The sequence below is a fragment of the Penaeus monodon genome, chromosome 2 (assembly GCF_015228065.2).
Source record: "Penaeus monodon isolate SGIC_2016 chromosome 2, NSTDA_Pmon_1, whole genome shotgun sequence".
Lineage (NCBI taxonomy): Eukaryota > Metazoa > Arthropoda > Malacostraca > Decapoda > Penaeidae > Penaeus > Penaeus monodon.
The window spans coordinates 6,702,804-6,717,803 of NC_051387.1; the positions used below are offsets into that span (position 1 = coordinate 6,702,804).

The window sequence follows — 15,000 nt, forward strand, 5'->3', positions numbered from 1 at the left end:
TGACGCAGCCTCGTGCAACGGAGAAGGTCGGCGGTGTGTGCACTCCGCGGCGGCCCGAGACCTACTGAGAGCCAGATGTCTGACCCTTTCGGCTGATGGAGGCGATAGCATGACCTTCCTGCCTTCTCTCGCTTCTCCTCACTCGCCGTCCCCTCTTTCTTATCTTTTCGTTGCTCCCCTTCTTCCTTTTGTTCTCTCTCTTCTAGTCGCTCCCACCACTACTTTCCCTTCTTCCTTGCTTCCCACTTTTCTTGTCGTCTCACTCCTTTTCCTCTGCCATTTTTCCTTCCTTTCTCCTCTTATCGTCGCTTCTCATCCCCCTTTTCCCTCTCTTTACGATGTTCAACGCCCCTTCCTTCTCCCCTTCTCGTCCTTCCCATCTCTCCTACTTTTCCTTCCTTTCTCCTCATTTCGTCGCTTCCCATCCCCCTCTTCTTGCCGTTCTACGTCCCTTCCTCTCCTCTCTCTTCATCCCCCCGCCCTTCCTTCCCTTCTAGTCGCTCCACTCCACATCTCCTTCCTATTCTTCCTTCCCTCTCCTCTCTCATTCCGTGGTTCACATACCTCCTTTTTTCCCCTCGGTCCCTTCTCTCTCCCTACCCCTTTTATCTTTTCGCTCCGCACTCAATCTTCTCTGCCTTTCTTCCCCTTATCTCTGTTCTCGTCTCCCCTTCCCTCCCGCGTGTATAAGTTTTTTTACTCGCTCCATCTACCTTCCTCTGTCTCCTTCGTTCTATTCCTAACATTTCTTTCCTTCCTCCTTCATTCTCTTTTTTCTCTCTTCTCTTCCCCATCATTTGATATTTCTTCATATTTTTTTCTGCTTGGCTCCATTACTTTTGTTATCATTTTCAAGTAAAATATACTGTATATATAAGTTGGTGATGGTGGTGGTGGTGGTAGTGATGGTGGAGTTGTTGTTTTTGTTTTTGTTGGTGGTGATGATGATGGTGGTGGTGGTGATGGTGATGGTGGTAATGGTGATAATGATGGCAGTGGTGGTGGAGGTGGAGGTGGAGGTGGTGGTGGAGTTTTTGGTGGTTGGTGATCGTAGTGGTGGTAGAAGAAGAAGAAGAAAAAGTAGTAGTAGTAGTAGTAGTAGTAGTAGTAGTAGTAATAATAGTATTAGTAGTAGTAGCAGCAGCAGATTCAGTAGTAGGAGTAATAATAGTTGTACTAGTAGTAGGATTAGTAGTAGTTGTAGAAGTAGAAGTAGCACTGGTGGTGGTGGTAGTCGCAGCAGCAGTAGTAAGAGCAGTATGAGTAATGGTAGTAATATAGTAGTAGTAGTAATAGTAGTAGTAGTTGTAGTGGAGGTGGTGGTGGTTGTAGTGCTGGCAGTGCTGGTAGCAATAGTAATAATAATAATGATGGTAGTAGTAGTAGTAGCAGCAGCAGCTTCAGTAGTAGACGTAAGGGTAATAACAGTTGCAGTAGTAATAGTGGTAGTAATAGTAGTAGTAGTAGTAGTAGTAGCAGTAGTAACAGTAGTAGTAGTAGCAGTAGTTGTAGAAGTAGAAGTAGCAGTGGTATTCGTGGTAGTGGTAGCAGTAGTAGGAATAATGGTAGTAATAGTTGTAATAATAATAGTAGTAGTTGCAATAATAGTAGTAGTTGTAGTAATAGTAGTAGTAGCAATAATATTAGTAGCAGCAGTTGATGTAGAAATAGGAAGTAGAAGTAGCAGTAGCAATACTAGTAGCTAGTAATGGCGGCAGTAGTAGTAGTAGTAGTAGTAGTAGTAGTAGTAGTAGTAGTAGTAGTAGTAGTAGTAGTAGTAGAGCAGCAGCAGCAGCAGCAGCAGCAGCAGCAGCAGCAGCAGCAGCAGCAGCAGCAGCAGCAGCAGCAGTAGTAGCAGTAGTAGTAGCAATAGCAGTAGTTGTAGTCGTTGTTATCATCATCATCATAATACTACTACTACTACTACTACTAACAGAAGTAGAAGCAGCAGTAGCAGCAGCAGTAGCAGTGGCAGTAGTAGTAGTAACAGCAGTAATTGTAATAGTGGTTTCAAATCTAGAGCTGAGAACAAGGTCCTAAAAGTCAATGTTGAGAAAAATGCCTTTGTAAGTTTGCTCCATCAATTGAAATTCAGCAAACAATAACACAAAATATTTTTTTCTACAACAAAAATAACAAATATTTTTCATAACAAAAAACATATATAATGTATTTATTTGTACTGTAGTGCTTTCAAAACAAATCTTTCAAGAATATATTTTTGGCTGATTAATTGATAAATCATAAGACATTTAATGCTGTTTATGTTAAAACCCTTCCTCTTAAAATTCAATTTCCTAAGTTTTTCTATCATTTTATGGCTTAAAAATATAAATAAATAATGTTCCTTTGACAATAACTATACTGATAGATATTTTCACATCAAGCTTTTTTCCTTTCTGTAACTATAAAATCTAGTACTTGTATATTGAAAATGGTAAACTGAAAATACAGAATAGTAAAAGCAGCCAATGCTGAAGCTTTCCATTACCATGTATTCAAAATGCAGCCAATTGTGGCAATTAATCAGGTATTGAGATATATAATTTTCAATGAATGTGCCCCTAATGAACTGATGACATTAGCCTTTATAACACTTATAGATGCAAACATTTCTTGTTCGATGGTAGGTTTATCTCAAAATTGCCCATTTTGGACATTGGTTCTTCTAGCATCCGGCCTTAGAATGGTGGAAATGTAGAATAAAAAGTTGATAAAACAATAGCATTAACACCATTTGCAAAGGAAGTTTATGGAAGAGAGAGATATAACAACTAAATTATAATATATTCAAAATACATATATAATCTCAATATATTTTACTCAAAGTTATCATAAAGTAAAAAGAGTACTGTCTATGAAAGACTGCTCTACAAAATACTGTTTGCTGTTTGGAAGATATCTGAGCATTTATTATTAACAAACATTATTCTTAACAAAATAATTGAGTAAGAAAGTGAATTCATGAACTTAAAAATTCGTATTTATCTGCAACACACATTTCTAAATACAGAATAGAAACAAAAACAATGCATACTATATATAAAGAATAAACTCTGTGTAGCATTAAGTATGGAAATGCAATATCAGTCACAATACAACCTAAAGAGGACCCTCACACATACCTGACCAGCCTGTGCACACCACAGATAGATACAGCCAAATATAACCAAGTTAAAACATTCTCAAAAATGCAGACCAAAACTTCCTTCAATATCATACACATGGTGAAGACAAATTGTAAAAGTGAGCAGCAGTAATTCCATATTATTTTCATATAAAAAATAGACATTTCTTTACAAAGAAGTGAATTCATAGAACTACCTGTTGATTCCACATATAGTATATATTTCTTTCCTTGATGCCATATCTGTCCAAAATTAAATAATACCATTATGATATGCTGCCCCACACAATTCCCTAAATTTTAAGTAGTGCATGCAAAATATGACTAGTCAACCAAATTTCTACACGAGTAAAGGATTTTCACACAATACACACTGCTGAAAAATCCACAGAAAAGTATCCATTCTGGTGTGCTAACACATCAAAATTAAATCAGAAAGTCAAGAAAATAACTAATAAACTAAAATCAACTTAAACTAAGTAATGAAGCAACAAAATTGCCACTTTCTATCAGCAGCACAAATTTCAGATCTCATTATTTCCTTTACAATGGCACAGAATTCATAATCACCTACACTGTACTCAACCTTTGAATATTGTTCTGAGAGCTTAAAACATAGCAAAGTAATACAATCATTGGCAAAAGGAGAAAATATGGCACTGGATAGCGGTCATAAAGCTAATGGCACTGCAAGAAAATTAAAAGAAAAATTAAACACAGAAATCTCATGGTAACTGACGGTAAAAAGTTAATAACATGGTTTTGTATGATTATGCAGTCCTAACTAGGAAAGAGAGGTAGATCTTTTATAAGCTTCCCTTAAAATAATATTCTTTCATTATATCCCCTAAGACTATGGATGTGAACATAGGAGGAGAGGGAAGGAGGAAAAAGAGGAAGAGAGGGGGGAGGAAAAAGAGGAAGAGAGGGGGAGAGGGAGGGAAAAAATATGAGAAAGAGAGAGAAGGAGATAAGAGAGAGAGAGGGGGAAGATGGATGGAGAGAGAAAGAGGGAAGGAGAAGAGAGAGGAGGAGGGGAGAGTGGTAGAAAGAGGGCAAGGAAGAGGAAATGGGGGAAAGAGAAAGAGAGGGAGAAGATGATGGAGAAAGAGAAGAAGGAGAGGGAGGAGATGAAAAGGAAGGGGAATGGGAAGGAGAGAGGGAGAGAGAGAGAGAGAGAGAGAGAGAGAGAGAGAGAGAGAGAGAGAGAGAGAGAGAGAGAGAGAGAGAGAGAGAGAGAGAGAGAGGAGAGAGAGAGAGAGAGAGAGAGAGAGAGAGAAAGAGAGAGAAGAGAGAGAGAGAGAGAGAGAGAGAGAGAGAGAGAGAGAGAGAGAGAGAGAGAGAGAGAGAGAGAGAGAGAGAGAGAGAGAAAGAGAGTGAGAGAGAATGAGAGCGAGAGAGAATGAGAGAGCTAACCTTGTTCTTATTAGCTTTTCACCTTTAATGTATCAAATCAGAGCCAGTCATCAACTGCAATTATAAACATGCAAAATTAATTATATAAAAGGAGAACATCTTATCATAAAAGGAGCACCATAAACGTGGTTTGGTTTGCTGCCAACAGTTCAGGGACTGACTAACATACCTTGTTTTGCATCAAAAATCATTTTCACCAGGAAAAAAATATCAATGGAGGCCTCCAAAGAAAAAGATTATTCAAAATACACATTAAAAAAACAACTGAAATATATATGAATGATTAACAAAATATATAAATATCCAAAGAAATTCCAGGTATTGTCGGTTATCAACGTACACCATTCCACTATCTTGAATACTATAACCAAAGATATTTGTCCGAATATATCACAAAAAGAGGGAATGTAACTTTAGGATTATGCAAAAGCACAATCTCGCTATTGCTAAGCTCGGTTTTTGTCTATATACTTATGCGCATTTTTTTTTTCTTTTTTCTTTTTTTCTACTTTCAAAATATGTTTCAAAAGCATGTTTAACTATCCCTAGTCACTTTCTTCTCTAAATGATATAAAAGAATAAAGTATCGTCCAGCAATATTATGAAGAAAAAAAAAAAAAAAAAAAAAATATATATATATATAATATACTATGGCCAATATGTAATCAAAACCTGATCTCAGGTTTAAAAAAGAAGTAGACATGGTAACAATAGCAGTAACTTTCAACAACTCTCTTCAGCATATTCTATACTGATAGATAAGCCTTCAGCAGTAACTTTCAACCTTCAGTATACTCTATACTGACAGATAACCTTAGTTACAATGGCAGTAATTTCAAGCACCCTCTTCAGTTCACTTTATACGGATACATAAATCTTCTTGAGATGAAGAAAATAAGCAATAAACACCCAAAGACTAGCTCCCCAAAGGTTCATGATAAGATGATAGACGTGGTATTGGCCCACTGGTTGCCACGAGAAGGGGAGGAGTGAGCCACAGACCTCATGCCCGACGTAGAGGACGATAGAGTTCATGCCTGGGGAAAGAAAGAGGCAGTAAAACTGATTGTTTTTTGGATACCAATCATATTTTTTGTGTCTGTCATATCTATTTACAGATATTTTCTGATCTGTTCCAACTTTCATGGGAAAACAATTTTGAGACTGCCACCACAACTCCACAAAGAGAACAGATAACCACTAACCAGCATATCTGAGAGGGTTTCCACTCCACCATTGCCACTTGTCAATCACCACGTAAAAGAATGAGAGAAGGAGGAAGGCAAAGCAGGCAGTGGTTAAGACATATGACAAGGACCACAGATTCTTATTCACTGGAATGAGGCCTCCCTCTTTCCTCCAGCCACAGAAGCATCCAGCTAAAATTCCCTGGGAGGAAAGTCTATATTTATTACATATCATTTTACGAGAAAAATATTCAAAACCTTTTTCCGTTATTTCAATTCACGTTATCATCTCTACCACGCGGTCTTCCCATATACAACATTTTTGTAACTTGCTTTGCACTGAATATTTTTTGCCAAAGCTTTGGAAAACATTACAGGAGAAGTGAACATAACAATGAAATATTTCAAGTCTGACTACAAAAGTGAACAATAACATCCAATAAAAGATAACAATACTACCATAACTTACAGTTACAACACCCCAAACAATCCACCTCTTAATGCGAGAATTATGGTCCTGATAAGTCACAATGATTCGGCCAGCTGCAACACCAAACTGAACCTGTGAAAATAAATAGTTCATCACACTAATATATATATTTATTCTTTATTTCCTTCTCTCCTGTTCAGTCTGTGTGTTACTGCTATTTTGAAATAACTGACAACCTATACTTTTTGCATAAGTATAATAAATGTCACTAGCTACACATGAAATAATGTATAATGTATAGACTAAATAGACTTTACCAAAGACAAAGCATAAAAAAAAAAGTCTAAAATGCAAATACCTATAACTTCTACTCATGGGCACTTATCATACCTCCTAAAAACACCCAGAAAAAAAACACACTTACAATTAATACCGAAGTAAGAGCACCCAGAATGCCCTCTGGATCATACGGGGTGTCGCCATTATATATCACTTGGCAAGTAGGTCTGGGGTAAACGTGAGAAATTCCGAGCACCATTCTGTCTATATACCCAGCAGCACCGCCTGTACAGTTAGCATATTTTCCTCCTTTGTGCAGACCTCCAGGACCCAGGTAGCCACTGCAAGAAACATGTGAAATTACTGTTAGGATAAATATGCTTTTTAGTATTTAAATAAATTACATCCAATACTTCATAAATACTGTGTAGAAAATATCCCCTTTAATGTCCATTAAGCACTTAAAAGAAAGGTAGAATAATTTGGTTCCTTTATTGTGAATGTTCTGGCTACTTCAAATTACTTTTTAAAATGGTATCTTACGTGGGACATCCAGGAACTTTCAAGCTAAAGGTGATGGTGATATGAACTGCTACAAGAACAATGGTTAAAACCCACTGCAGCCAAGACCTGACCAAGTCCCTCACTGGCCAGTACCAAACATACTGAAATTATACAAAACATTTTCATTAGACTAATTATATCATATATCAAGGCAAGAGAATAATGTGATCAATCAAACCTACAGAAAGTGTAGTAAATTTTTAAAAAATTCCTTTATACATACATACATAATATATATATATATATATATATATATATATATATATATATATATATATATATATATATATATATATATATATATATATATATATGTATTATATATTATATAATATGTATATTATGATATATATATTATATATATATTATATATATATATAATATTATTATATATAATATATATATTATATATATTATATATATATATATATATAATATATATATATATATATATATTATACTATATATATTATACTTAATATATATATATATATAATACATATATATATTATATATATATAATATATATATAATATATATATATTATAAATATATATATATATATATAAAATATAATACATACATATTATATATATATATTATATAATATATATATATAATATATATATATATATATATAATATATATATATATATATACTATAATATATATATATACATATATATATATATATACATATATATATATATATATAATATATTATTTTGTTTTTTTTTTTTTTTTTTTTTTTTTTTTTTTAATCTATAAATATATATACTATATGCAAATTTCATTTTATCTTCTTTTCTTCCCTAAATCTTTTCTATACCTGTGGCGATTCCTGTGGTTCCATTAAATACACCTCCATAACAGCAGTAATGAAGTAGCATACAGCAAAGCGCTGGAGCACACCAAGAATGCGGAAAGTTGGCAAGTAGTTGTGACCATCACTGAAAAATAATACAATAAAATACGTATATCTTAGGGAAAAAAAAGTGACTTTGGCATTCATCCCTCCAATACAAAGTCATTCTTATTTGTCCCTAACATTTAGAAAAGTAAAAATAATTGTGAAAAAATGACATGCAAACTTCATTCAATAAGTTGTCAGTAAAAGAAGATAATAAACCTTAAAAAAACAACAACTAAAGTTGAACCATATCATCTCAAATCACATTTCATCTTTACGAGCTTTCAATTCTCACCTGTTGACAACAATGCCAAGAGCAAAAAGAATGAGGCATCTCTTAAGAATTCTCATCACCATGACATATCTCTTGGTGGCGCGTCTCAGTTGTGAACGCACCGAGAAGACAAGACTGACCCCCATAATCCAGAGGAACCTAGGGCAAATAGGAAAAAGAATGAGAAAAAAGAAAACTTGCTGAATATATATTCTTTATCAAGAGAATTTGGAATGTGCTATACTAACGTTAAATAAAATTAGCATATTTAATATTGTCAAGCTTAACCCAATGTCAGCGGGTGGCAAGACTACAACGCCATGCCCACTGTAATAAAAAGTCTATTGTCTTTACACACAGATGGCTCTACAAGTGCTTAGTCACCAAGGAATCAGCTATTAGTCTTACCTATCTCATCTGTTTACTCTTTTCCTTCATTTCAGGAAAGCTTCATGTTATTTTACTGTCCTTGATGTTATTAATATTTTCATAACAAATTAATAATCAAAATATCAATAAGAATGATAACAATGTCAATATTAATAGTATTGGAAAGAAAAACACATTTTCCCTGCCAATTCAAGGAATGGGGAAATCAGGATTGGTCACTAGGACTAACTGACAGACTCCTTGCAGGCTGAGCAAATGTAGAGTCATCTGTATGTAACAAACCTCACTAAAATCTAAAGGGGACAGCAAATAAACCTGCTGACATTGGGTTAATAATAAAGGAGAGGTTCAAGCACCAAAAATTCTAAGCAATGAGCCAAACGCCAATGACACTCGGAAAATCCTTTTTATATACCTATAATAAGTTGTGTGCTCCCCACTTTTCTCAACAGTTTGGAGTTGCTCTTCCCCTAAATCATTCATGAAGCATCTAGCCCCACTGAATGCATATTCTAAATGAATGAACTAGGCCAACCAAAGCTAGAGAAAATTATTGCATGCAATGTCAAAAAGTCCTATATAACAATTTCTCAGATATGAAAAGTACATCAGACATCAGAGTACTAAATGTTAAGAATATCTGATTCAGATATACTGACATGTTATTTCAGATTTGATACAAAACATCAATTGTATGAACAAATACCAACAAAACACACACACACACACACACCATTTTGGATACTTTATCAAAGTCAGAATCTAATATTGATTAACAAGGGGTCAATTAGAAATTAATATTGTTTAAGCGGGAGTCATACCAGTCAAATTTTTATCTGAACCCTTACCATGGGAAGACCAAATCAGCAACAGTAAGGCCATTCCAACGAGCGTGTTTGAAGAAATAGTATTTTCCTCCACCATAATTCACAAATATCATAACAACAATTGCCAGTCTGAAAATAAAAATAAACCAACAGGTACCAACAGGTACAAAAATATTGCAGACATATAAATACATATAATTATGAAACCAAACATGTATCACATCTTTCACATACTAAATATTGTTCTTATAAATTGTTCTCTCATCCTGTAACAAAAAAGATGAAGAAAAAATAAGTAAATATATAAAAATAAATAACTGGCTAGCATGAGTGCTAATATCCATGCTTGTTTAATGCAGGATCTGATTAAACCAACAAAGATATTTTCAATTGTAATAATATCAATGACAATTTTATAGGAGACTGACAAGAACATTTTTTATGGACTTATCTTGTCAAAAAAAGAAAAGAGAAAATAAAGATAATAAAAGCAACAGTGATGAAATTTTCCTACTTAAAACAAGCTTTCTTAAGATATAATTTAATATTGGTGATTAGATGTGATAGTAATAACTGATAAATACTTGATCACAAGCAAAATGTAAAGTGACATCTCTGGTTAATCTCCTTCCCTTCATAACTGATGTTAAAAATATTACTATTTTAGCAACAAGAAGTGTTTCTTTACCTGTTAAATTCATGTGACCAACAACAAGTAAACAAATAATAATATAAACCTCAAAAAACAAGTTGAATCGAGACACAAAAATCACATTCAAAATTTTGATTTCATTCACAAAAGAAGATTCAAAGAAAGACATGACATATTCTTGGACCTACCAAGGGAGATTAAAGGTAACGCTTATCTCCAATCAAATCAACATAAAAATGGAAAAAAATGTCATTAGCATATTTGTAAAACAAAACAAGATACTTCAAAAACTAACATTAAGATATATAATCAATACGCTGATTCTTCAACAACACCATTTTCTCATTCATTCAGTATACAAAATCTGTACCTTCTAAGCAACACCAAAACAGACATAACAGTACCCTCTAAATGTATCCAATGACAGCAAACGGCCGCCAGCCCTGCGGGAGTCTGGGACAACGACAGAGGCTGATGACATGATGTGAGAGGCATCGGAGAGAGCAGATGAGGTTGATGCTTGGGCGTTTGTGGGTGGAGACAGGGAGTAAGAAGCCGAAGATACTGCTGCAGATTCCTGTCGTGGTGAGAGGAGGGGAGTGCGTTCACTTGTCCCACTGGAAGACTGGAAAATGTGGAGATGGAATAAACTAAAGTGTCATACATAATAAGCCGCTGATGGTAAAATAATAGTTATGGTGAAAATGACAATCATGGTGCTAATACTAGTAATGATTACTATGTTTATAATACTGAGAACAAAAATTTCCTTAATCATAATACATAAGTTCTAGTACATAAATAGGTCATACATCTAGGGCACATAAGTTATTAAGTTATCCATATGCTTGTAAACTTGTACAACTGCAAATTAGCTGTTCAGGACCAAAATTACTTATCAACTAACAATAAAATTTATTTATCAATGCAAGACTTATTTTCTTGAAAAATAGTACTCTTAACCTGATAAATGCACAAATATCTTTTTTTGTTTAACCCAATCATGCACAATTTTGAAGAGTGTGATGGGAGGTTCTGTTAAACCATACCACATAGATTAGCTACTTTTGACTTTCCCACACTTTGTTCATCACCATTGCTGCACAGGCAATTCTAGGTCTAGTTGGGTTACTACTAATAAACTGCAATATACAGAGAAGCTATGATTAATGTAAAATCTTAATCATATTAAGACCAAAATTATCAAAAACATAGTCTAGCAGAATAATTCCAATTTTTAAAATTAATCATGACAAACAAATATTTATCATAAACTCCTTGGTACAGGGCCTACAAAAGCAAATAAAAAATGAAAAGAATAAATAAATAAATAAAATAAAACTGTATACCTATACAAACAAAATGTTTTCAATCTCATGCATTACTTTCCTATGTCAGTACAATCAAAGACAAAATTATTTTGTGAAACGTGTTGACAAGGCAAGCCAAACCTAAATATCTAGTATACTCTTCTAGTACACCTTTCACAGTGCTTCCTGTGAAAGAAAGAAAAAGCAACAGGTAATCAAATACTATCACCAACAGTACATATTACATCTAAGAAAACTCTGAAACCCACAATTCATCTAATCACCTCAATTGAATACGTGGAAGAGTCCATTCTCCTCATGAGCATCTTTCCACACTGCCAGATGAAGACTAGCATCGCAAAGAATATGGCAGCAATGAGCAGTGCTGTCACAAAGAAAGTATATTTAAGTGGTTGCCGAAATTGTAGATCGACCTCAAGCCACTGGGGATGACATATATATATATTATGAGGTTAATTTATCAATAATTTTTACACATAGATGGCTCCATAAGTGAACAAATTATGAGAAGTAATTGTCTGACCTGTTAACCCTATTCCTTGATTTTTAAAATATTTAACGATACTATAATAATTAGTCTTTATCATAATAAAGATAATGGCACTGATATTTATAGCATTAGTAAAAAAACCTTTTTTCCAGTAAACTCAAGGGAAAGTTGAAATCAAGCGAGGAAAAAAGTCAACTAATTGACTCCTTTGAGGTTAAGCAATTGCAAAGCCATCTATATGTAGAGACATTTCACAAAACAATACTACAGTGAACACAACATTTTCCCGGGGTCTTTGGGTCAAAAAACTAACTAAATAAAGAAAAGAGAGAAAAAAATGGAAGAAATAGGAGGAGGAAGAGGAGGAGGAGGAGGAGGAGGAGGAGGAGGAGGAGGAGGAGGAGGAGGAGGAGGAGGAGGAGGAGGAGAAGAGGGAGAGGGAGAGGAAGAAGAAGAAGAAGAAAAAGAAGAAGAAAAAGAAGAAGAAGAAGGTGAAGAAGAAGAAAAACAAGTAGTAATAGAAAGAGAAGGAAAAGGAAAAGGAAAAGGAAAAAGGAAAAAGGAGAAAAAGAAAAAGGAAAAGGAAAAAGAGAAGAAGGAAAAGGAAAAGAAGAAATAACTAAATCAGATACAGAAAAAAGATGAAAAGAAGAAAGGAAGAAAAATAATAATTACAATAAAAAGGGAAGCTAACAATTTTCTTTCTAAAAGATACATATATATATCTCCTTGGAATAAAGGACATTCATATATAAAATTTTTATTCAAATAATATACAATACAAGAATATTAATCTTGAAAAGACCTAAAAATTCCTTCTACCAAACAAACTCACAAAGCAAATAATCTAATACTTACGAAGATATTCATTGTGTGGCAGAGATAGAACCTTAATACTGGTAATAGTTTTTGTACTAAATCCAAGCTTATAGCCTCCATACTCTCCAAAATGATATGTAGAACTGAAAATTGAAAAAAAGTTGGAAATTCACTGATGATACTACCATAGTAATAAGATTTCCTCATTAATAAATATTCACTGGGAAATAAAACAGCTAGAGATGATACTTCAGGTTAAAGATTCGACTAACCTGTGCACATCTGTCCCATTTGCTGTTCGAATATAAAGCTGCGTAGGGTATGTACTGTTTACAACCAGATCTTGTGTGGTATTGGCATTAAGAGTAAGGTACTTCCATGGTGGACACTGGAAAAGAAGCCAAAATCTAATTAGTACCAAAAAATTGACAAAATATCCAGGAAGAATTCAATAAGTAGACCTGACAATGTTGAATAAAAAATCTTAAAACAAATTTAAAGATAAATACACTAGGCCAAGAAAAATACAGTATTCTAACTTATAACTAAGACAGATTATACAAACAAATAACATCACAAAATCACATATTGCAATCTTCTACTTCTTCCACATCATCTCAAGAACACAAAAAAATATAAACAAAAGATAACAATCACAAAACCTTACCGTGTAGCATTCTTCTGACTGTGCCCAAAGCTGTAACTGTGTCTTGGGATCCGAGTTCTCTACCGTCAAACAAGCCTCGTCCAGCTGCAGGTGGGTGAGTTGGTCACCCGAGCCGCAGCTGGGTGTGGAAGAGGCAAGCAGTGCCATGGCAGTTGTTCTTAATGCGTGGGTTAGTTCCTCATCGGCACCAATATACTGCAACAAATCCAACCAGTCTGGAAAATGCATCCGGAATGTTAGTGTTTTATCTATATACGACTGATAAGTGAGGAGAGATAACATGATTATAAGATAAATGAATAGGAAGTAGTGAGTGAGAGAGAGAGAGAGAGAGAGAGAGAGAGAGAGAGAGAGAGAGAGAGAGAGAGAGAGAGAGAGAGAGAGAGAGAGAGAGAGAGAGAGAGAGAGAGAGAGAGTGAATGCGCATGCATTTCTGTGTGCATGTGCGTGTACATGTGTGTGTGTGTGTGTGTGTGTGTGTGTGTGTGTGTGTGTGTGTGTGTGTGTGTGTGTGTGTGTGTGTGTGTGTGTGTGTGTGTGTGTGTGTTTGTGTGTGTGTGTGTGTGTGTGTGTGTGTGTGTGTGTGTGTGTGTGTGTGTGTGTGTGTGTGTGTGTGTGTGTGTGTGTGTGTGTGTGTGTGTGCTTGCGTGCATGCTTGTGTACGTGCATGTGTGCATGCATTTGTGAAATTTGGGTGCAATGTCCAGCAATGGCTATGGTCTCCCCTCCTGTTGGTACTTCTACAAGGAAGAACTTTTATGGTATCATGCCGGCAAGATCCCTTATCAGAATATACATAGCGGAAGCACAGAGGTCAGCTGTAGGCTAGCGATAACCTAGACGTGCAGGAGTATTAGAAAGATTCAAATAAGATTCAATACTTGGATAATTTTTTTTGGGGGGGGCACCAAAAAAGTTTATTATTCTCTATAATGCATCTAAAAACTCTTATCTTAGAATGAACAAAAAGTACATGTACATAATATTTGCAAATATTCAAGTACTATTTAAATATCAAACAATCTCTGTCTACATGACTTTGACAAATAAAACAAAAACACCAGAAAATAAAAAAAAATTCATATGGGTATATCAATGGATTGAAATTTTACAACTGTAGTAGCTGGTGTAATGTAAGTTCTTGTTAATACATATATATACCATAAGAAACTTAGAACAATTTCATTGTTCTAAATGCAAATAATAACAAATAATACTGTATTTGTGACCGAGAGAGATGAAGTCCCAAAACCTGGCTATCATGCGAACCCAAAATTCCTAACGTTTCCTCCTGTCTAATTATTCCCTAGAAAGGGGGCAAACCGCCTGTAACCCCCCCCCCCCCTTATTAGCACTTTGTACCATATTACGCAAAATGCAAGAACTCTGGCTGTGGGTGCTGTGGACATAGTCTCTGAATGGTGACACAAAACAGATATTTTTGTACCTATGTTATTTATTATTCTCTATAAGATAGCAGTGTCCATTTCCTTCCATCTTTGCGCATGGTCTCGGTAACATTAAACAATAATAATGAAAGAATTTAAGAAATTGAACGTCAATCTGAAGTATGCCTAAACTCACATTTCTGGGTCATAGGTTAGCATAAAACGATACCGCAAACTCCACACTTCGCA

The 15,000-nt window shown here is 34.7% G+C and overlaps 2 protein-coding genes across 4 annotated transcripts in view; both read right to left on the reverse strand.

Moving 5' to 3' along the window:
* LOC119580682 (glycine receptor subunit alpha-3-like) overlaps nt 1-367 on the reverse strand; it is a 41,016-nt gene extending 40,649 nt beyond the window's left edge. For both annotated transcript variants that reach the window (XM_037928783.1, XM_037928789.1), the window contains exon 1: nt 1-367. This exon is cut by the window's left edge. The gene's annotated coding sequence lies outside the window, so the exon portion shown is untranslated.
* A 4,390-nt stretch (nt 368-4,757) lies between these two features.
* LOC119580698 (heparan-alpha-glucosaminide N-acetyltransferase-like) overlaps nt 4,758-15,000 on the reverse strand; it is an 11,346-nt gene continuing 1,103 nt past the window's right edge. For both annotated transcript variants that reach the window (XM_037928799.1, XM_037928808.1), the window contains exons 2-14: nt 13,364-13,578; nt 12,969-13,084; nt 12,736-12,839; nt 11,651-11,751; nt 10,461-10,681; nt 9,426-9,533; nt 8,209-8,346; nt 7,833-7,953; nt 6,983-7,104; nt 6,585-6,780; nt 6,200-6,292; nt 5,749-5,932; nt 4,758-5,580 (exon numbers count right to left, since the gene is read on the reverse strand). In XM_037928799.1, the coding sequence (XP_037784727.1) occupies nt 5,402-5,580; nt 5,749-5,932; nt 6,200-6,292; nt 6,585-6,780; nt 6,983-7,104; nt 7,833-7,953; nt 8,209-8,346; nt 9,426-9,533; nt 10,461-10,681; nt 11,651-11,751; nt 12,736-12,839; nt 12,969-13,084; nt 13,364-13,578 (1,898 nt within the window). In that variant the 3' untranslated portion in view covers nt 4,758-5,401. The remainder of the gene's footprint in view (nt 5,581-5,748; nt 5,933-6,199; nt 6,293-6,584; nt 6,781-6,982; nt 7,105-7,832; nt 7,954-8,208; nt 8,347-9,425; nt 9,534-10,460; nt 10,682-11,650; nt 11,752-12,735; nt 12,840-12,968; nt 13,085-13,363; nt 13,579-15,000) is intronic.